The 22,248-nt window shown below is 34.5% G+C and overlaps 1 protein-coding gene across 8 annotated transcripts; it reads left to right on the top strand.

Annotated features, from left to right (window-relative positions):
- The first annotated feature begins 3,948 nt into the window (after positions 1 to 3,948).
- On the top strand, positions 3,949 to 21,979 carry LOC114178199 (formin-like protein 20). 8 transcript variants are annotated; one of them, XM_028063964.1, is made up of 20 exons: positions 3,949 to 4,230; positions 4,371 to 4,649; positions 5,324 to 6,027; positions 6,108 to 6,329; positions 6,407 to 6,566; positions 6,681 to 9,360; positions 9,478 to 9,604; positions 9,741 to 9,812; positions 10,135 to 10,233; positions 11,047 to 11,088; positions 14,860 to 14,940; positions 15,033 to 15,083; positions 15,161 to 15,242; positions 15,434 to 15,528; positions 15,603 to 15,674; positions 18,050 to 18,136; positions 18,293 to 18,409; positions 19,720 to 19,788; positions 19,870 to 19,936; positions 21,048 to 21,979. In XM_028063964.1, exons 2-20 carry the CDS (start codon positions 4,577 to 4,579, stop codon positions 21,203 to 21,205), a joined length of 5,058 nt encoding a protein of 1,685 aa, XP_027919765.1. In that variant the 5' UTR covers positions 3,949 to 4,230; positions 4,371 to 4,576; the 3' UTR covers positions 21,206 to 21,979. The 8 variants fall into 8 exon arrangements, 5 of the variants coding, with proteins under 5 accessions (XP_027919765.1, XP_027919763.1, XP_027919764.1 ...); XR_003603305.1 differs by having other exon boundaries at positions 6,407 to 9,360; positions 18,293 to 18,426; positions 21,048 to 21,209; XM_028063962.1 differs by having other exon boundaries at positions 6,407 to 9,360.
- The last annotated feature ends 269 nt before the right edge of the window (positions 21,980 to 22,248 follow it).

The raw sequence follows: 22,248 nt of genomic DNA, 5'->3' as shown, positions 1-22,248 counted from the left end.
TTAACTCACCGTTTAAATTTAATAAAAGAAACAACGGCAAAGTGTGATCGGAATGCAACATTCTTGAATCTTATTAGAACAGATTTGTGTTAAGCATTAAAAGTGAAATTAATAAATAGAATAAAAAAGTGAGAGAAAGAAAAATGTTGTAGAAAAGATGATGGTTGTTTGAAATAAAAAAGAAGGTGAGAAAAAGTTGAAGTTGATTGGAATGAATGGGGCGTGTCTCGTGTCTCATCCACTGTGCCAAGGACCCAATCCCAATCCCAATCTCCATCTTTCCATTTTACACTTTTTTTGGATTGCCACACCTAAACCACGACGAATACCTCTTTTATTTCATTTCTCAAACATTTTACATTTTACGTTTCTATTGTCGTGATTGTGGACGTCTTCGTAGTAACATTTAGGGAAGATAAAAATATGTGTTTGTGAGTTTTTTTTATAAAATTTACTATGGATAGTATTTCTGATAGTTATTACTCAATATCAAATATATTAATATCCGTTTATAAATGGATCGGATGTAAATATATTATCTGCAACAAATAAAAGTTAAAATTTATTTTAAATTTTATTAAGATAATTTACTTAAAATTAAAATTATATTTTATTATATTAAATTTAATTAAAATCAAAATTAATTTATATTTAATTTAATTTATATTTTTTATAATTTTATTTTAAAAAAATTTAAAATATATATCTTTTTAAAATATTGGTGGGTATGCGGATACACATGGATTTTAAAAAATCCACGAATATTTTTTAAATAGTACTCAACAAATAAAAGGGCGAGTAAAAGATTAATTTTTTTTTTTCGAATTAGGTTGCGAGTAAGCACTATTCGTATCCGACTCAATCCGTTGTTATCCCTAATAACATCACAAAAGCCCATCATATGTGAATTATAATTTCCTTGTCTATTTTTAAAGTTGATATGGATTGACTTTTTGAATATAGATGATGGCTTGGTGAGAGTTTTTTCTAGATTATATATGAGAGTTTTTCTTTTGTATTGGACTTTTTTCACATTAAATTTTTTTGGTGTTTATTGATTTTTTTTCTTCTATGTTTTGTGCATTTAATTATTTTACATATTATTTACATAGGGAATAATTCATTTGAGTGTTGATTTCACTTGTTATTTGTCTTGTCTTTCTAATAACTAGTACCAGAGATTTTAGTTAGAATCTTTAGTATGTGCTCTGAAGATGAGAGATGGTGATAATACTCGAACCATGATTAAATTGGATTCTACCAATTATTCAATATGAAATTCATGTATGAAAGATTTGTTATTTTGCAAATATCTATATAATCTTTTTTAGGAACAAGTGTTAAACCAACAAATAAATGATGGAAATCGGAAAAAGTTAAATATGAAAACTATTAGCGTGATCACATAATGGATAGATCAATATGTTTATCATTATGTATTTGGTGAAACTTTAACTTATAACTTATGAAAGAGATTAAAAAAGTTGTTTGAGTCTAAAATTTCTTGAACAAAACATTATTTAGTAGGAAGTTAGTAAACTTTAAATACAATGATGATTTTCTAGTGACTAAACACTTAAGTAGTTTTGAGGATATGGTGAGTTGATGTGGAGATTGTGTTAGATAATGAGCTACTAGCACTGTGTTAGGAATTCAAGTGTGAGTATAAGTTCCACATTAGCTAAAAATGAGAAAGTGAAGTACTATATAAGGATAAAAGACCCATAAACCCATTGCTTTAAAGTTTTTGGTTGATAGTGGTCTCAATGCTTTATGTGATTAAATTCAAGTCTTATCGGTGTTTATTATCTCCAATAAAAAAGATATTAATGGTATCACGTAATATCTATATTCCTAACAGAAAAGTTACTTTTGACATGGTGAATGAAAGCTGTCATTTTTAATGAAGATGATTATATTAATTTTACTTGAGTATAAATAAATTATTGACTTTGTAGTTTAATTGTATAATTTGATGATAATAAAATATTTAAAATTATAAAATTATAAATTTACATGTCAAACTAAGTAAAATAATAAAACAAAATAATAATATGCTATCCATTTAACAACCAAAAAATTAAACGACAAAAATTTAATTAAAAATTATAATTTCTTTTAGTATTCAATAAGTTATAAAAATTTAGAAAAATTATATTTTGACAAATGTGTTTTTATAAATCTGACAAAATTTTCATAAATATAATTAAAATAAATATATTTTTTATTTTTTAATCAAGATGAAGTAATAAAGTTTTACTTTCTTTTTACCTAAATAAATAATTTGTCAAAATTTGTTAGATTTTTTTTGTTGAAGTATATTTTTCAAAATTTTAATACACCGATACACCACAAAACAATACCATGGACTTACTTTTTTCTTTCTTTTTGTCAAAACCATTTCCGTAATCTATCTTCAATCAAATCACCAACTTCAATCTAAATTACCTCTAATCAAAATCTATAATAGAATATAACTTTCCCTACCTTGATTTTTCTAGGACAAAATTAGATTTGGAAGGAAATACCGAAGCATAATTCCATTGGAGTGCTCTCTTCAAGTCCAAGACAAGTATAAATGTTTTGTAAAAAAATAAAAAATAAATGCAAACATTAATATTGTTAATATAAGAGATAAAAATTTTATTTTAAAACAATAAAAAATATGAATGACATTTGAAGGAAAATTGAATGAAGCCATTTAATATTCATCCATAAAAAAATATTTAGTTTTTATAATTTTAAATTTCATTTTTCTAAAATTTTTATCTTTAATAAAATTTTAGTCAATACATTATTTTTAGATTAAATAATAGAAACAACTGACATTTCATTAAAAGTATAAAGATAGCAGATGTCGTTTTATTAAAAATATAACGAAGTGAGAGTTTTTTAAGAGCTAAAAGTGGTGTTATTGTTATTTTTTATTTTTTTATAAATTTAAGGGACATTCAATGCTTTTTAAAGATATACATATTTACTATGCAAGTATTTTGCCTTTTTGGAGATATAAAAGTATACGAAATCAGTGCTAAGTGGATAACGAAAGCTGTCTCATACATAAGTGGAGATGTTATTTTTTAAGTAATTTTAAAATTTTGAGAAAAAAAATTAAAAAACAATAATTAATTAAAAATGACACTTAAAATTATAAAAAAAAATTGTCAAAAAATTTAGTAGTCAAAAAATTATTTTTTCATACATATACGATGTTGTTTATTTTATATTGATATTATTGACATTAAATATAAGCTGAGTTAATTAGTGTGAGAATTTATCTACTAGTTAAGGGATCCGACTATGATTAGGTTAATCCAAATGAACCAAAATCAAAACGATATATAATCTAAATTGTTGTTCGGATAGATTTGTATGTATTAATTAATCCCTAATTGTGAATCTAAGTGAAATTGTTAGAGTAATGATTTTTTTCTAAGTTCAAGATTTTAATTGTATATATAAAATTTTTAACGAGTAATAAAGAGTCTTGAATTTCAAGTTATATTTTAATTGTTCCAATTTGATAACATTTTTTAGAACATTACATTGTAGTTATATTATTTATCTTAACATTAATTAATATATATATATATATATATATATATATATATATATATATATTCAAATAATTTAACAATATACAATACATTTGTTTAATTAATTTCTATTAAATGTTCTTTTTATATATATATATACATATATTAAAGAGTTTAGTTTTCCATTATTGATTATTTTTATGATATTAATGAATAAGAAATTATATGAAATTTACATAATTATCAGTACAAAAAAGTTAATAAAAATATGAATGAAATAATAAGAGGTTAAAAATTAGATTGAAACGTAGAAGAAAACTACGTTAAAAAGTGAACTGTTAAATTTTGGATGTGTTGGAGTTAAAGATGTCGAAGTAAGGTGCCACGTCAGCAACCACGTAGACAAGGGTGGCATCAAGCCCAGCTTGGGCAAAATATGTTGTCTGTATGCAGTTGCAGAGAGACGCAACATAACACAACACAACACACAGGCAAAGAGAGAGAAGGAGAAAGAGAAAGAGAAAGAGAGACGGGTCTAACTTCCAACGAGTGTTCATATTCTTCTTTTCAGTTCACTACGCTTCCTTCTTCCCTTTCCCTCTTCTCCGTTACCCCTTCCCCCATTCACATTGTAATCACATTTTCTCACCCCGCTTTACCAAAAAAAGAGAAAGAAAGAAGAAACAAGATAAAGGTTTATTACCTTTTTTGCATTCCACTTCTACTTCACTTCAATTTTTCTTCTACCCCTCTATCCCCTTCAATTCGGTTTTTTTAATTTATTATTTTCATTTTAGAATTCAATTCTTTGACTATTGTTTTTCTTCAATTCAGCTTTCCATTGGATCACGTCACCCACCTTTGCTTTTGCTCTCTTCTGCCTCTAAATTGAGCATTTCCGACTTCTATTGTCCTCTGATCGAATTGGGTATTTGCAAGATCTGCGGCTTCAATTGTTGGGGGCAAAAAGTTTTGATCTTGGTGGTGGACCAACCCAATTACCGGTTTGGATCCGATCGGGGTAGAAACAGCGCCATCAGATGGCGCTGTTCAGAAGGTTCTTCTACCGGAAGCCGCCGGATCGGCTTCTGGAGATTTCCGAGAGAGTTTATGGTTTGCTTTCTCTCCATTTCCCTCTGGTTTTTACTTTCCCCATTTTCTATTTCTTCATTGATTGTTCTGTTTTCTCTGCACAATTCAGCTCATGAATGCACCGGAAGCGTTCATCCGTTACTTTTTCAACTCTCCAAGTTAAGGGGCAGCTGATTTTGTAGCTTTTAGGACTCGTTTTAATGTTTAGAAGCTAATTTAGTTAAATTTCATTAATGTCATTTCAAACCAATGCCTTCGGTGGAGCTACAACAGGGTGGACCTTTTTTTTTTTTTTTTTTTTAATTTGGACTTCTTAGTTTCCTCTCTTGCTTTATTGTAGGACACTAATTACTCTGGAGAAGTAAAAATAAAGCATTATGTGATTCATGGTGGTCAGTTATCAATTAGGTTGCTGTTTGATGAGCTCTGGAAGATTTTAAACTGAGGCCATTTAGTGTGTCCTTTAAGACATTTTTTTATGGCTTGCAACAATTCCCTTTTTTTTTCCTTGTTGCAAAGATGTATACTGGCAAAATGAAACAGTGTTCTCTGTTAAGAAATTCTTTCTTCTTTGCTTATTGCCTTTGGGTTTTCTAACTTGATATTGAAATGAAAACATGATTTTTAAAGTTGTAAATAAGTACCCTAGTTACCGAATTGGTAGTATCTGACTATTCCATACCCATTTTTTGCAGTTTTTGATTGTTGCTTCTCCCCGGATGTCTTGGAAGAAGATGAATATAGAGTTTATATGGGGGGGATTGTGGCTCAGCTACAGGATTACTTTCCAGATGCTTCTTTCATGGTATTCAACTTCAGAGAAGGGGAGAGACGCGGCCAAATCTCAGACATACTTTCTCAGTATGACATGACAGTTATGGAGTACCCTCGGCAGTATGAGGGTTGTCCTGTTCTGCCGTTAGAGATGATCCATCACTTCCTTCGATCAAGTGAAAGCTGGTTGTCTCTGGAGGGGCAACAAAATGTGCTTTTGATGCATTGTGAAAGGGGAGGTTGGCCCGTGCTGGCATTTATGCTAGCAGGTCTTCTGTTATACCGGAAACAGTACAGCGGGGAGCAAAAGACTCTTGAAATGGTCTACAAGCAAGCTCCAAAAGAACTACTACACATTTTGTGTCCTTTGAATCCACAAGCTTCCCATTTAAGATATCTTCAGTATATTTCCAGGAGAAGTTTGGGCGCTGAATGGCCACCATCGGAAACACCCTTATTTTTGGATTGTCTGATTCTTAGAGTCCTTCCAATATTTGACGATGGAAAAGGTTGCAGGCCCGTTGTACGTGTTTATGGTCAAGACCCTTCAATTTCTGCCACTAGAAGTTCAAAGCTTCTTTTTTCAACTTCACAATCCAAAAAACATGTTCGCCACTACCTACAGGTGCCATATAAATTTCCACTATTGATACTGAATTGTGAATTGATTAGATAGAGCGTCCTCTTATTAAATTTTAATCACAGGCAGAGTGTATGCTCGTGAAAATTGACTTGCGTTGTCGTGTTCAAGGGGATGTGGTTCTTGAGTGCATACATTTAAGTGATGATTTTGTTCGTGAGGAATTGATGTTTAGAGTTATGTTTCATACTGCATTTGTGCGGTCAAATATTTTGATGCTGAACCGTGATGAAATTGATATTTTGTGGGAGGCAAAGGACCTATTTCCCAAGGACTTCAAAGCAGAGGTAAGTTATTGTTATTCTTCCACAAAGGCCATTTTCTGGAGCTGTAGGAGTTGAACACGTACTCATATCTGTATCAGGTGCTTTTTTTGGACGCTGATGCTGTTATACCTGATCTAACCACAGTCACGGTGAGTGAAGATGCAAATGAGATTGAGAGTGCTGAGACAGAAAGTGCTTCACCTGATGAGTTCTATGAAGTAGAAGAGATCTTCAGCAGTGTAATTGATGCACAAGAAGGTAAGACAGAGTATTATTCTCAGGCTTTCCATGAAAATGCTGTGAATGATGAAACTCATAAAGAGGTCTGGAGGCATAAGTCTGATCCTAATAATTTTGAGGATTGTCCACCAGATGACAAGATCACCAAGCAGGTTTACAAGATGGATCCTGGTATCAATACTGTGAAAGACATCTCTATTGATGATGCTCACTATAACTATAAATTTGATGGGAGCGTAGATTCAGACCCTCATGCAGTGAAGGACATTGCTGTGGATGATGGAGAAATTAAGTCACCTTCCACTGCAGTTGTTTCTGATATGATGAAACCTCCTCTGGAAACAAAGGAAGTTACCATGCATGTGCAACAGGAATTTGCAGTCACTGAAAATGAATATGATGAAGATAAGGAGGTAACAGAGAAGGAGCCAGACTCCAAGGCTGGGAACCAGATGCCTGATTTGGCTGAACAAAAATATGGGAAAGTACTTCCATCTACTGCCAAGAAACAACCTCCATCCAACTCGAAGCCAGTTGGAGATACAGTTGCAGCAAAGCAAAAGACTAAACAGCAAGAAACCCATGGTTTTCAGGCAAAACAAGCTAAGCCAAATGCAGTAACTAGATGGATTCCTTCTAACAAGGGTTCTTATACAAATTCAATGCACGTCTATTATCCACCATCAAGGAATAATAGTGCACCAGCTGCACTGATAAATTTGTCTTCCACAAAAGAGAAAATGGAAGATGCCAAAACAAGATCCTTATCTGCTCCTGTTGTTTCTGCAGTTGTTGCTTCTATTGACAAAACAAATGACCTAAAAAGCCGGAAGGTGGCCTCTTCAAAATCTTCTGGCTATATAGCAGCAGAAATAGATGAAAAAGGTCTACCATCACCATTGTCATCAATTAAAGAGACATCTTTTCAGTCAGATACTCCAGCGCAAGAGCAGAGCTCAGAACAACTGCTACATCCTTCCTCACCTCCTCCCCTTCCCCCTCCAGCTCACAGTAGAGTCTCTTCTCAAGTTTTTGAATCCTCATCATTAAAGGACGGTGTATCAGCTCAAGGCTCTCCATCTCCTGTAGTATCACCATCTTCTTTGGGTGGGAAAGGGCCCCTCATGCCACCACCACCACCACCTCCTCCACCACCACCATTTCAACCTTCAACTTTAACAACATTTATGAGACCACCTGAAACTTCTCTTCCTTTCTCTCCACCCCCACCACCACCCCCGCCCCCCTTTTTTGGGGAAAATGTAGGGAGCTTAGTACCTTTCCCATCCCCTAGGAAATCTGTGGCTTCATCAATAGTTGAAGAGACTAGTGTATCTTTAACACTTCCTACAACCCCTCTTCCATTTGCAAGCATCGATGTTACACTGGATGTTTCTCAAGTGGTTACTGCAGTGATCCCTTCACAGCCTCCTCCACCGCCACCACCTCCAAGGTATGAAGTTTCATCCATTCCTCCTTTGACACCATTAGCATCACCTCTTCCAAAGAATGAAATTCCGTCGGTTCCCCCTCCTCCCATGTTTCCTACAGCTTCAACAAATAGGGCTCCACCTCCTCCACCTCCTCCACCCCCTCCTCCCCCAACACCCCCATTTGCATCATATAAAGGTTCACCTCCACCAGCAACCCCACCTCCAACTCAACCCCTTTCTCCGCCTCCCCCTCCCCCTCCCCCTCCCCTAGCCAATTCACATATATATTCAGCTACACCACCTATACCTCCCCCTCCACCACCTTTAGCTAATTCACACATATATTCAACTTCACCACCTATACCTCCGCCACCACCTCCTCCTCCTTTTGGTACAACTTCATTACCTCCCTCTCCACCTCCTTTCAATAGTCCTCCTCCACCACCACCACCACCTCCTTTTAGTCAAGCTCCACCACCACCACCTCCACCCACACCTCCTCCTCTATCAAGTGTGGCCCCGCCTCCACCTCCTCCAATGTATAAAGCCGCACCTCCCCCGCCACCACCTCTTCCTCCATCAAATGGAGCCCCACCTCCTCCACCACCACCTCTTCCTCCATCAAATGGAGCCCCACCTCCACCGCCACCTCCACCACCTCTTCCTCCATCAAGTGGAGCCCCACCACCCCCTCCACCTCCAATGTATGGAGCACCACCTCCACCACCACCTCCACCGATGTATGGCACACCACCTCCACCACCTCCTCCTCCAGGCGGTCAAGGACCACCTCCCCCACCTCCTCCTCCAGGCGGTCAAGGACCACCTCCCCCACCTCCTCCAATGTATGGAGCACCACCTCCTCCACCTCCTCCAATGTATGGAGCACCACCTCCTCCACCTCCTCCCATGTATGGAACACCCGCTCCTCCACCCCCTCCATCGTATGGAGCACCACCACCTCCTGGTGGTCGAGGACCACCTCCTCCTCCTCCCCCAATGTTTGGAGCACCACCTCCACCTCCTGGTGGTAGAGGACCACCTCCTCCTCCCCCCCCAATGTTTGGAGCACCACCTCCACCTCCTGGTGGTAGAGGACCACCTCCTCCACCTCCTCCTGGTGGTCGAGGTCCTCCACCTCCCCCAGGTGTTCCTGGTGCTCCTGCACCTCCTGGGGGTGGACCTCCGCCACCTCCGCCATTTGGTGCAAAAGGTGCAAATGCTAGAGTTGATCCAAGAGGGGGAGGACGTGGGATTGGGCGCCCTACAGGGCCTGCAGCCCGTAAATCCTCTTTAAAGCCTTTACATTGGAGCAAGGTTACAAGGGCACTACAAGGAAGTTTATGGGAAGAATTACAAAGACATGGAGAACCACAAATGTAATGTGTCTTTTCTACTGTTGAACATGTTTGCCTTTTCAATTATGTATAATTGTATGATTTTCTCTATCTTATTTATCTCCCTATATTTTGTTATGACTGGTTTTATGTTCTTAGTGCACCAGAGTTCGATTTTTCAGAGCTAGAGAAGCTTTTCTCCTTAAATGTTCCAAAACCTGCTGATGCTGGAAAATCTGGAGGGAAGGGCAAATCTGCTGGATCTAAAACTGACAGAGTCACCTTGGTATTATTCTACACACAAACATGAATATTTCAAAACTTGATTTTTGATATAAACCTTAAAGCTATCATTGAATTGATTTTCATTTGATTCCCTGTTAACCTGTCAATAACTTGTGTGTTTGTATTATTGATTTTAGGTTGATCTAAGGAGGGCTAATAATACTGAAATTATGCTCACTAAGGTTAAGATGCCACTTCCCGATATGATGGTAAGCTGATACTTTGATGTGGGAATATTTTTACAATCATCTAGGAATAGTTATTTAAGATAAGTATTTTTCTTTTTTTTTATGAAAAGAACTGTTTTTTCTTTTTCATGAAGCACTATGGTGAACTAATTCTTTTTTGCTTTCATTAAGACTGGTTCTTAAAATATGTGGAAGATGAATATTAGTACTGAACTGCTGATAGTAGATAAACAATCTTTTGGACTCCATATCTGCTTCAAACTTTTCTAACTTCTAAATCTCAACCTGTATCTATCAGTGGTAGGTATTATCTTTTATAACACATTCTGACGGGATATTTCAGGCTGCAGTACTGGCTTTGGACGAGTCAGTATTAGATGTTGATCAAGTGGAAAATCTTATTAAGTTTTGTCCTACAAAAGAGGAGATGGATCTTATAAAGGTGAAGTTTAATAAATTTATCCCTCCTTACATCTTGTTTTAATAATCAAGGGTTCGTTTAGGGTGGTTCTGAGTTATAAATTTCAAAAGGTTTTAGAAACTACAACCATTTTAGTTGTAAAAATTAGTTTTTAGTTTTGAAAATTAGTATCTTTTTTCTAATTTCTAGTTTCAAAATAAATTAGATTAAAACTTCCCTATTTGGTTAAAATTAGTTTAAAGATATGTTTTAGCCTTGACCATGTTAGAAGTGGTAGTAAAAATAACAATAGTGGTGGAAGTAGTAGTGTTATTATTGATGGTTGTCGAAGTAATAACAACATTCATAATGGTGGTGCATGTAGAGGTGGTAGTGATGTTTGTGACAGTAAAAGTGGTGACAACAATGTTAATAGTGATGATGCTGATGGTGGTGGTGGTGGTGGTGGCAGTTTAGGTAGTAATGGTGGTAGGAGTAGAGACAATGGTGGTAGCAATGATGGTGGTGATAAAGGTGGTGCAAGTGGCTGTGATGATGATGGGAAGGACCATAGTCAAAGCTACTGAGATGTGGTTTTCTAAAACTGAAAACTAAATTCATAAATATTTTTGTTTTTGGTTTTGAAAATGAGTTAAAAGCCATTTCAAATTCATTTTTGTAAAACATGCTTTGTTTTGATTTTGAAATTGCATCTTTAAACAAAAAGCTGAAAACTTGCAACCCTGCCGAACGTACCCTAAAGTTTCTATTTTGTGGTATCTTCTATTACTTTGTTCCTTTTGCTTTGATTTGTTTGATTTCCAATTTTGATTCCTTTTGTTTATGGTTGTTTAGGGATACACCGGTGACAAGGAACTTTTGGGGAAGTGTGAACAGGTGTGCAATAGTTTATTTCAGTCATAACAATATATATGTTGGTTATGAGCAGAGATCGTGGGTAATAGAATTATACATGCTTCCTTTTACTGTTATATGTATTTGACTCATGCCATGTGGTATCGTCAGGTTTCATGAACGGTGAATGAGCTATTTGAAAGTAAAATTTCCTTTAGAATATTGGTGATGGGATGAAATTCTCACAATTTAAGTTTAGGGAAAAATTAAACTTGTAATATTGATAAAACTATCTAGTATTAGCCAGTTTGTTTGGCCAGTATTGTCTGCAACAAAATCTGAGAGGGAGGTGGGAGGAATGATTGCATAAAAGAATTGATGTGTAGTCTATTCAAATTTAGTAATTGCAGGACTCTTGGTATAAATAGTCAAATCTTGAGATTAAAGCACTACAAAACAATTAAATTCGCCGGCAAGGATTTGAATGTCAATGTCAATTTCTTTACTGATTCTCTTTCGATTCTTGGATGTTTTGAATTATTTTTTTGGGTTAAAGATGAACCTTTCAGAAAGTGCTTTTTATTGTGCTTTTACATAGATTTTTAGATTTTAGCCATGTCTTTTTCTTTTTTGTTGTGTCGCCAAATTCTGACAGTCCTTCACCTATTTTATGAATTTTTCATTCCATTTATGAATTTGTCATCAAAAAGATTTTCAAGTGGTTCAAATGTTGGAGGGGTGCTTCCTTTATTGAGTGGTTGTACTTATATTTTGGAACTCAATTACCTTTATAATAACAGCCTTATCCTTCTAGGTAAGGTTAACTGCGTGGACCACAAGATGCCCATTTAGCACGGATAAAAACAAAATTTCAGAAATATTATTACCTTGAGATCTCCCTTGACTACTTCCCCCCATATCTTTTCTGGTCTTCCTCTCCTTTGCACAATACACATCCATTTTAATTCTCTTTTTTTCTAATCCGACCTTTCTCACATGTGTCCCTTTAAAGCATAACATTGACCGCCATATGGTATAGCTGGATAGCATCCACTGTATTATCTATTTCTTTTGCATTCCGTGGTAGTTGCTTATAGGATTGAGAAGATTATGAAGGATTTTCTTTGGTTTGTGATTAATGGGTTTATCATAAGATTGATTGGTAGAACACCAGTTGTAAATTTTGGAATGAGTCTAATGACTAGCTTTTAAAGTCTTATGACTAGCACTGAAATGTATTTAACTTTTGAATCAGATCTTGCAAGCAAGTGCCTTGAGAAAATCAGATCCTATAAAGTCTTGGAGGTTGAATCATTGGTTCTGATCTGACCCACCTGTATTGTTCATTTGTGCACTGTTAATAACAGCTGTCATCATTTACCCCCGAACTATTCACTATTCATTACTGGTCACATGTCTTTGTTCATCAAGGGGCCAAAATTATTTCTCTCGATTGTTTAAATAAGGAAAAATATCATAAGTTTTTTTATTTTTTTAAGAACAAAAGCAAAGAAGCTATACAAAAAATTATTAGTTTCTACGCCAACTAGTTTGACATCCCGAATTATTTTGTCATTTGCAGCATACTTAAATTCACATATCATAAAGAATATAAAAAATACAAATCGAATGGGGGACTATACCAAAACCTACTCAAGAAACATAACTAGGTAGATTCAGTCTATTCCTACAGAAATCAAACTAAATAAAATTAGGAATAAAATCCCATCACCTAGTACATCTGTGTGTCACCCCAAAATAAACGAGTTTGTCAGACACATGAAATCTCGTACCCTTAAGCTTCTGATGATTGGAGAAAACTTGCATCACCAACATAGAATCACATTCTAGCCGTAGGCTATGGTATTTTTTCTCAGCTGCTATTCCAACAGTACGAGTAACACCAAAAATTTCTGCATATATAGCTGTTTTCACAGTAGCATAGTTAGTAAAATATCCAAGAGAAGTAGCAGATTTATCCCTAAACAACCCCCTACACGCAGCAAGACCAGGTGCGCCATGAGCAGCACCATCAATATTGCACGTCATACAATGACAAGGAGGAGATAACCAAAAAACAGGAATGATCGAAGGAACAATACCCTACTAAATAGAGATACAAAGATTCTCGAGAGTACTGAACTCTGTAATATTAAACATCTCAGAAGAAGGGCATAGATTACCAACATGGTGCTTGTTTTGTTTTTTCTCTTTCCTTTTAGGTTGATCTCCCTTTGTCAACTTGCTCTCTAAATTGTATAGTAACCTTTGGTGTTGATTCTTTTACTATGCCAAAACCTGGTCTAGGATGAGTAATTGGTGTAGGGCAAGAATCATGTGGTTTTTATTACCTTTAATCAAATACTTCTATAACTTGAATTACAACTCTCCAAACCTTCTTTATGAACTATTAGGTCTCCCAAGTTTGTCAAGAATGAAGCAAATGGTTTGGAATCGTGTAAAGATAACTTTGAATTGAGTCATGTCAGTTGGTCAATATGTCCATTCTTCCTTCCAAAGCTAGTTTAAGGATGTGTTGTTTTTCCTTTATTAATTATCTATTCAAATGTACAGGGAACTAGTTGTGTCTTTCTTTAGTTTTTCTTATATTTTGTTACTTTTATTGAAGAATTCTCCAATGGCACTTGGGTTATTCTTCATGAAAGAGTGTTGTATAATTTTTAACTTGCCTTTAGTTGATGTGAGACTTGAGTTTTTCCAAATAGATATAAACAAATGTTTATCTTCATAGAGAACTTGAAGAATTTTACATGAAACAACCTCCCATACTCGTTACTCAGGATAGTTTGGATTATTTAACAAACTACAAAGATCTTTCTATGGGCTTAAACAATCCAAGTTTTATCGTGCAAAATGAAGTGAAGTAGTCTTTTATTTTCATACTTATTCAAATAAAAGTGTTTATTTGGTGATAAGAGCTGATCATTGTTCTGAAATTGGTTCTCATTTGTTCTTGCATTTCTTTGTAGCCAGTAATGTGTTCTGTTTTATTTTGGTGGAGATTGGGTTCCCTGAAGATCTTTGACCAATTATTGTGTGTTAAGTTTAGAGTATTTGGCTCTAGGGTTTTTCATATTTTGGTTGGGATGAAATACTAGAATCTTTAATGGTTGGCAATTGTTTGTCATGAACCTTTGCATAGGATCAGGTCATGGGAGACTTTTTCTTGCAATCTTTTCGTTAAAGGGGAAGGCACACTTGTCTTTTACAAAGCTCCTCCTAAACTAATTCAAGTTTCTTTTACAAATTATTTCTCATTGATAATATTCTACTCGAGCCTGCCCTTTTAATAGGTTACGGAGATATCTTTAATTAATAGGATTGTGTTATATCTAACAATTGTCCTAATTGATAACATAAAAAATGAAGTATCCTCGCAAGTAACAATTATCCTACTAAAAATATTAATGTAAAGGACATGAAATCTGATTCTGATACGAAAATCTCATCAAGATCTGGGAAGATAAAGAAACAATAAATGGAATTAAATAAATATTTAAATAGAAAGACATGATGATCCTAATCTGTGGTCCACATCCAATAGAAAAGAAAATGTTAGTAAGCAGTTTGGTTTATTAAAAAGTCAATGTATATAAATTCAAAATTTATTTATGTAATGAAATGACAGTTTGTTGATGCTGCCTTGTTTTTTGTGTTAGAAAAGTGATTTTTGGGAAGTAAATAAATTCTTTTGGAGATTTTTTTTCCATTTAAGTTCCTATTGTATATTATATATTATTTATGTATATTATATATTATATATTACATATAATATATTTTGTGATGTTTCAGTTTTTTATAGAGTTGATGAAGGTGCCAAGGGTGGAGTCAAAATTAAGAGTATTTGCCTTCAAGATTCAGTTTGGCGCCCAGGTCTGATGATTTCTGTAATATATTTTTGACTTCTGAATGTTCAGTGAATTTGGCCTTTTCCCTTCCGATATCATACTTTGCACGTTATGCAGCTTACGGAATTTAAGAAGAGTTTAAACACTGTTAACTCTGCCTGTGAAGAGGTACTTTACATTTCCTACCGATGAATGTTGTTTTGTTTGAGTTTCTTTGACTATATGCACTTTTTTCTTGGTAACAGGTCCGACATTCTGCTAAACTGAAGGAGATAATGAAGAAAATACTCTATTTGGGTAATACATTGAATCAAGGAACAGCAAGGGGTAAGTCTGTAAGTTTTTTATACTAAAGGCAATTTCATTGTCATTATTTGTTGCTGGATGTACTGACAGAAGGTGCCAAAATCTATTTGTTAGCAGTCAATGGTTTACACGATTCTGTTTGATCTTATTATCTAGTGTAGAATGTCCAGTTTATGGATAAGCATTAATATAAAATGATTTCTTTTTTCCAGGATCTGCAGTTGGATTCAAGTTAGATAGCCTTTTAAAGCTCACTGACACTCGTGCTTCTAACAGTAAAATGACACTGATGCATTATCTCTGCAAGGTATAAGTGTCAATTGCAACAAATGAAGATATTATTTGGTTGCTAACCTTTTTTCCTCCTCTATTTGGCACTAGGTCCTAGCTGAAAAGTCACCCAAACTCCTTGATTTCCACCTAGACCTTGTTAGCCTGGAAGATTCCACTAAGGTGATGATCAATTTGTTAGCATTACTTTCCCGATTTGTTGGTTTAGTTTCACTTTTCCCCATTATTTGTAAAAGTGAGCACATTCCTTCTAGCTTTTATAAATAAGTTTATAACTCCAATAGGCTTGGTTTTGGAGGCTGGTGAGCTAGGAAGTGACTAAAAAAACAATTTACCTCCTTGAATCAGCATGTATGTGTGTGTGTGTAAAAGAAACCACTGAGAACATGAATGAATCTTAGAAATCCAAGTGAGTTTGAGTCCCACATTAATAAGAAATAAGAAAGTTGAACAACATACAAGGAAGAAGACCCACAAATTCATTGCCTTAAGGTTAAGTAAGAGATGATGTCATAATCTCTTATATGGGTTACTCACAGCTCATTAATATCGAATATCTCTAGTGAATCCTTTCTTGAAAGACCCAATTGGTTATTAGAATCTATGGTTCATCTTGGTGATGGATTCAGAGAGTCAGTGAAGAATCCTAGGTTTGTGGATTCTTTATATCCGAAGTCTTCATAGCAGGTGTTTAAGGTAAGATGACCAATTAAGATAAACAACAATACAAGTAAAGGTTAGAATTGAGGGGGAGTGTGCTAACATAGAAGGGACTCACTTGAGGGGTAGATTGTTAGGAATCTATGTGAGTTTAAATCCATCATTTAGTAAAAATGAGAAAGTTGAACAAGTAAGGAAAAAGATCCACAAATCCATTGTCTTGAGGTTCTGGACAAGAGGTAGTGCTATAATCTCTTATATAGGTTGATCACACTTCATTGATATCGAATCTCCCTTGAAAGACCCAACATCAACATGTGTCTGATTGTTCCAGCCAAACCAAGGTCTTGAGTTTGAGGAGGTGGAGCATATTGGCCCCTATTGCTCCTGATGCATTCATCACAAAGCACATGGATGTTGTGGCTATCACAACACCACTCACAAGGTAAATTGTGTAAAATTGTGATGTTGTGGTGTAAAATTGCACCATCGACAAACAAGGCTATGTGACCTTCTATGTCCCTGGGCATGGCTGTGGCATTTGTTGTCATTGAGCATGACACCACTACATTCGCTGTTGACAATATTGCAACCTGCCACTCCTTTGCATTCTGTTGTCTGTTTGGGCCAAACCTAGCTAATAGCAATTGACTATGATGCAGTGATTCCATACATGTATCAGATATGATGTGTATCCAATACAGCCATACAATTATTCTAAAATAACATTATATAATGCATGCAATATACATATTTAAAAGTGTTAAAGTTTATAGAACATAAATATATAACTGCAATTGTGCAAATCTAAAAACCAAATTTAGACATTGCTGAATTAAAAAATATAAGTGGTTATCATTGTAAGTTACTTTCTAGCATTTACATATTGGAGTACCGCTATCAATCTCATTACTTTTTGAAATTGTTCATAAAGAGAACAATTCCCTCTTTGGTTTACGAAGAGACTGTTTCTAGATCACACATTTGTATGTTTCTTGTAGTTTTATTGGATATAAATGCTTTAAAAGCTTCGATACTTCACCAACACTTACCGGTGAAGTATCCAAAAGTATTGCTGTCTAGATACGTGAAACAGATAAAAGTATTGCTGCTTCGTAGGTTTTCATTCTTCATATCATTATGTATCTGTGCAGAGTCATATTGTATCAGTATTAGGTACATATCGATATATATGATGCACATTAAGTATCGGTGTTTTCATAAGCTGCTGAAAGGTTGGGCCAAAACTAGGGTTTTGTGTTTTCTATATCTCTTGCCTGCCTGTTTTGAATTGTTGGCCCCATTTTGAGTCCACAACTCTTTCTTTGTTTTTTATGTAAAAATAACATAATATAATCAACTCATAGTAGTAATGATATAATGAAATTAAAGAATAATAATAAAAATTTAATATAAAATATAAAATTTGTTTCAACATTAATATATAATATAATAAACTAATAAAGCATATTGTGTGATATAATGATTACATAGTTAGAGTGGAAAACTAATTAACGTAATATATAAGATAAATTAAATAATAATAGTATTAAAAAAATTTCTAAACAACATAATAAGAAAATATATATATATATATATATATATATATATATATATATATATATATATATTGTTTAATAGCATTTTTATCCAATAATTGAATCAACTCATTGATATGTCTGGTTTCCAACAAACCAGTCCTATTGGCTGGTCCAAACTTTTTTTTTAAACATTTGTTGTGGCTTCTACAAAAGGAAATTTTCTTTAAATTTCCAAGTGTGCACACACAGAAACCTTAGTGAAATATGCAATTACCTGTAATCACAATCAAGTGAAATATCATTGACGAGCTCACATGTTGATTGATGTTCCTGCAGAATCCCTTTTATTTACTCCGCATCTCTTGGTTTCATTTCTTAATGTGTACAAGGCTTACAAGCTGCTATTTGCTTGATGCAGCAAAAGTAGGATGATTACACCCTTCATTTACTCATGGATCAAAGTTAAAGTTATATTTACATTTATGGATGAAAGAAAAAGCTGTTGCAATGGAACAATTTAACTACCTGTTTTGGGTAATAATATTACAATGTATTGACTGGGCGCACCACTTCTTTCAGATACAATTGAAGTCATTAGCAGAAGAGATGCAGGCAATCGTCAAGGGATTAGAAAAAGTTAAACAAGAATTTGCTGCATGTGCAAATGATGGACCTGTTTCTGCAGTTTTCCATGAGGTGTTAAGAATTTTTATGTCAGTCTCTTGATTCTTCATTATATCAGGATAATAATAATAATAAAAGGGAAAAGTTCAATTTTTAAAGTGAATTCAAAGTAGTGGTTGTTCATGCAATTATGAAAGTTTATGACTGTGCATGGGTTGTTCATGTTAGATGTGAAGATTTGCAGACTCTTGCATATTTTTTCTCATCTTGTTTTGTTCATTGTGTGTGACAGTCTTTTGTTAGATTACTTATCACAGCCATTGATTTTTAGCATCAGATATAAATGTACATTTAATCGTGTTTTACGCTATACAATTTTTGTGCTGACAGTTTGTAATGCTTTTCCTCTTTATTTAAGAGGTAATATTGTTGCTTTGAGGTCCCAAAGTGCTTATTGGTCGCTTATTCTAGAAAAGTAAAATACCTCTGATACAACTTGTAAGGGAATTTATTGTGGATTTAAACAACAGTTTTCAGAAGCTGGCAAATGTTTTTTCCTTTGATTTGTAAGGAAAACAGCTAACAATGGGAACTGACTTTGCCTCAAATATCGAGGGTGATAGCATACCTGGTGTTAGAATTGAACTACAGAAAGCCAGAAGAAGCTCAAAATTCCAAACTTGTATTTTAAAAGGAAACGCAGCTGTTCACTTGGTGTCAAAACAGTTGTGTCCTTCCATGTTTTGGGGTGCAGTTGTTAGGGTGCTTATATGATATTTATTTTATTCAGTTAGAACTTTTTACTCATATGTTTAGGAGTGGCTCATTCCCTGAGCTAGTTTGGATAGGATTGTGTTCTTTGCTTCTTGTTGGTGTTCTGCTCATGGCTATTTCAAACAAGTCACGATTTCTGATATGGAGAGAGAAAGATAAGCTTTGGTGTTTCGGGAATTTTTGTATGCTCATTGTTTCTTGATTTTAATGCTTTTGAAAGTTGTATATAGTTGACATAAACTATATACACGATGAACTTTCCTAATTACACCATGCATTCTATTTCTCAACAATTCCAAATGCTTTTCTTTACCGATTTTCACTTTATTCTATGTCTGAACATTTTGCTTGCCAGCATTGCTACTTGTCAGATTCTTCTTAATTCTATTAGCTCCTTGTTGTGATGAGCAAATTATAAATTTCCAATTGTTGCTTTAGCCTTGAATAAACATTTGTGTCAAGCTGAAGTTAAGTGGAACTTTAATTTTTTTAATCAGTGGCCACATTTTCCTTCATATTTACATGGATGAGTATAATTCTACTTTGTATGGCTTATTATCCACTTTTTATTTTCAGTACCTTTGACTTTTTCTTAATGTTCTGTTCAGAAATTGAAAGAATTTATTGGTGTATCTGAGTCAGAGGTAGCATCTCTAACAAACCTATATGCTATAGTGGTAATATGCTTAACTATCTTCTTTGTACATTACGCACCAATATGAAGAAATATAAAGATTGTATAATTTGCCTATGGACAGGGTAGAAATGCTGATGCACTTGCCCTATATTTTGGTGAGGATCCTGCTCGTTGCCCTTTTGAGCAAGGTAAGTTGGTGACTGACATGGTTATGTTGTTGGTACTATACGAAGGCACTGGTCTTTTTCACTGGTTACTTAGGGTGTGTTTGGTAAACAACTTCATTAAGTGCTTACTAAAATTGTTTATATCATGTAAGAACTTATGAATAAGTCATTTCTGTAGCGGAATGGAAAATAGGCTTAAACTGTTTTCAAATAAGTTGCAAGAATTTTCAGCTATTCTAAAGATCTTATTGATACAAAGCTAAAACAATTCATGATATATCATAAGCTCTCCCAAATATGTAGACAAAATCTTATATCAGATAAATCCAAATAAGCTCTTCCAAACGCATCCTTTTTTCATATGAAATTATAGAGTGTTAACCTGTAATGTTTCTTGTGAAAGTATTCATGACCTGTTGCATTTGTGGTTGAGACAAGTATGTATTTTGTAGAAATTAGGATGTTTTAGAAATGTGATTTTCTTGTCTAGGGTTAAGGAAGCATGCTTGTATTTATTTGTTAATGTTTTCTATCGAGTCTCACATTAACTAGAGTAGAGATATCACAATGTTGTCCAGTTTGACTCGGATAGCAACCTTATGAACTAGTTTCTGGGATGAGGTTAAGCTTAAATCCAAGTTCTAAGATAGTATTAGAGTCTATCCTAGATATATTATTGTGTCACCTTACACTGTAGATGTCTATTCCTAGGCACTAGGGGGAGTTGTTGAATTAACTGCATTTGTTAACACTATAGATGTTCGGTGTTTGGTGTGAGGAAGTGTTCTTATATTCCATATCAATTTGAAATATTAGCAATGTAATCCTTGTAAGGTTGACATAGGCTAAACCCAACTTCTAAGAGTTTCTAATGAAAATGTACTGAACTATTTCAAATCCTTCTGTAAAATGAAAGGTGTGGTAATGAGTTGCTAAAGTAATAGAAATTCCTTTCCTCATTGGATCTATGTGTAAGCACTGCTACAGAACAGAACTAGCTAAATAGAGGGAAAATCTAAATGTAAAGGAGTTCCATCATCCATATGTATTTTCAAACATTACAGAAATACATTCTCGCGTTTTCTGTTATACTCAAGCTAACTTGTAATTGGCGGTGGTTTAACAATTGCAGTTACCACAACCCTGCTAAATTTTATAAGGTTGTTCCGGAAAGCACATGAAGAAAATGGCAAACAAGCAGAGTTAGAGAAGAAGAAAGCTGAGAAAGAGGCTGAAATGGAAAAGGCTAAGGGCGTTAACTTGACAAAAAAGGGTGCAAAAGATAGTTGACGACTGGATTTTCTGCTCCTTTGCATCAAACATCACAGTCTTGCCAAAGAGCAGGAATGTACCCGAGCAAGGGGAGTGCTTCCGAGATCAGTAAAGAAGCCTCTCCCTTTGAATGATGATGATGATGATGATGTGGCAATTTGCCTTTCAAGCTGATACATTGGCTTGGAATGATGAACGCCTGCATCCTGTGGAATTGAACATACAACAGGCTTAGGAGAGTTGATTCTTTGATGGCATGCTGTTCAAATGGGATTTATGTGGCCAACTGATAATTTTTGTGAGAAAACCCTGCAAATTCCCAGATTTAGATGCAGAGTGGATGCTTGCTGTGATTGTATGCGTCCAGTGTATACTGTAAATGTGATGGTTCCAGTCCCTTCTATGTTGGTTGAAGAACAAGTTTTGTAGCAGGGCATGTCTTATGTTATGGCAGTAGAACAGCCATTGGCATGCATATTTTTTGTGGCACCACAGCAGAGGCCTTTTGGATTTGCGAAGCACCATAGTCCAACCCCAACCGTAGTACCTTGACACCTTGTATAAAGCTCTATCCCTCTCCTTTAGGATTCAATTCTTTCTCCTGTAACATAGAAATTAGCTCCCTTTTTCATAGAGATTTTGATAGGTACCCCCTCGAGAAAATGTTGTATAGCTGTCAGGTTAAGAGAGAAAATAGAAATCAGGTCCCTGTATTGTAACCAATATTATTCTTAATTGTGAATCACGAGGCTAATTTTTTAATTGTGAATCATGAATCATATTCAACGAAAAGATTTTGACCAAATGAAATTAGCTTCAAATATGTTGTATAAATTATATATAATGCTCCTTGTAATTATCTTCAAGTGGAAAACGACTTTAAAGTCTGCAAAACAAGATCAGAAGTCATTAATGTGAAACATTTGTTTTAAAATTAAAGAGTATATGCTGTAACAACTTATACTGGCATTTAATTACAAATTTTTTGTATATTGATTATATATGTATATATTAATCGATAGCATAAAAAACTATAGTAATATTTTTTATCTTTGATAAAC

The sequence above is a fragment of the Vigna unguiculata genome, chromosome 3 (assembly GCF_004118075.2).
Source record: "Vigna unguiculata cultivar IT97K-499-35 chromosome 3, ASM411807v1, whole genome shotgun sequence".
Classification (NCBI taxonomy): domain Eukaryota; kingdom Viridiplantae; phylum Streptophyta; class Magnoliopsida; order Fabales; family Fabaceae; genus Vigna; species Vigna unguiculata.
This window is presented reverse-complemented; position numbering and strand designations above follow the sequence as displayed.

Excerpts from the sequence above, each read along its gene's own strand:
- LOC114178199 (XM_028063962.1), top strand. The coding sequence starts at position 4,577 with ATGGCGCTGTTCAGAAGGTTCTTCTACCGGAAGCCGCCGGATCGGCTT. Across the intron at positions 14,941-15,032 it reads AGATTCAGTTTGGCGCCCAG|CTTACGGAATTTAAGAAGAG; the intron begins GTCTGATGATTT and ends CACGTTATGCAG. Across the intron at positions 18,410-19,719 it reads TTTCTGCAGTTTTCCATGAG|AAATTGAAAGAATTTATTGG; the intron begins GTGTTAAGAATT and ends TGTTCTGTTCAG.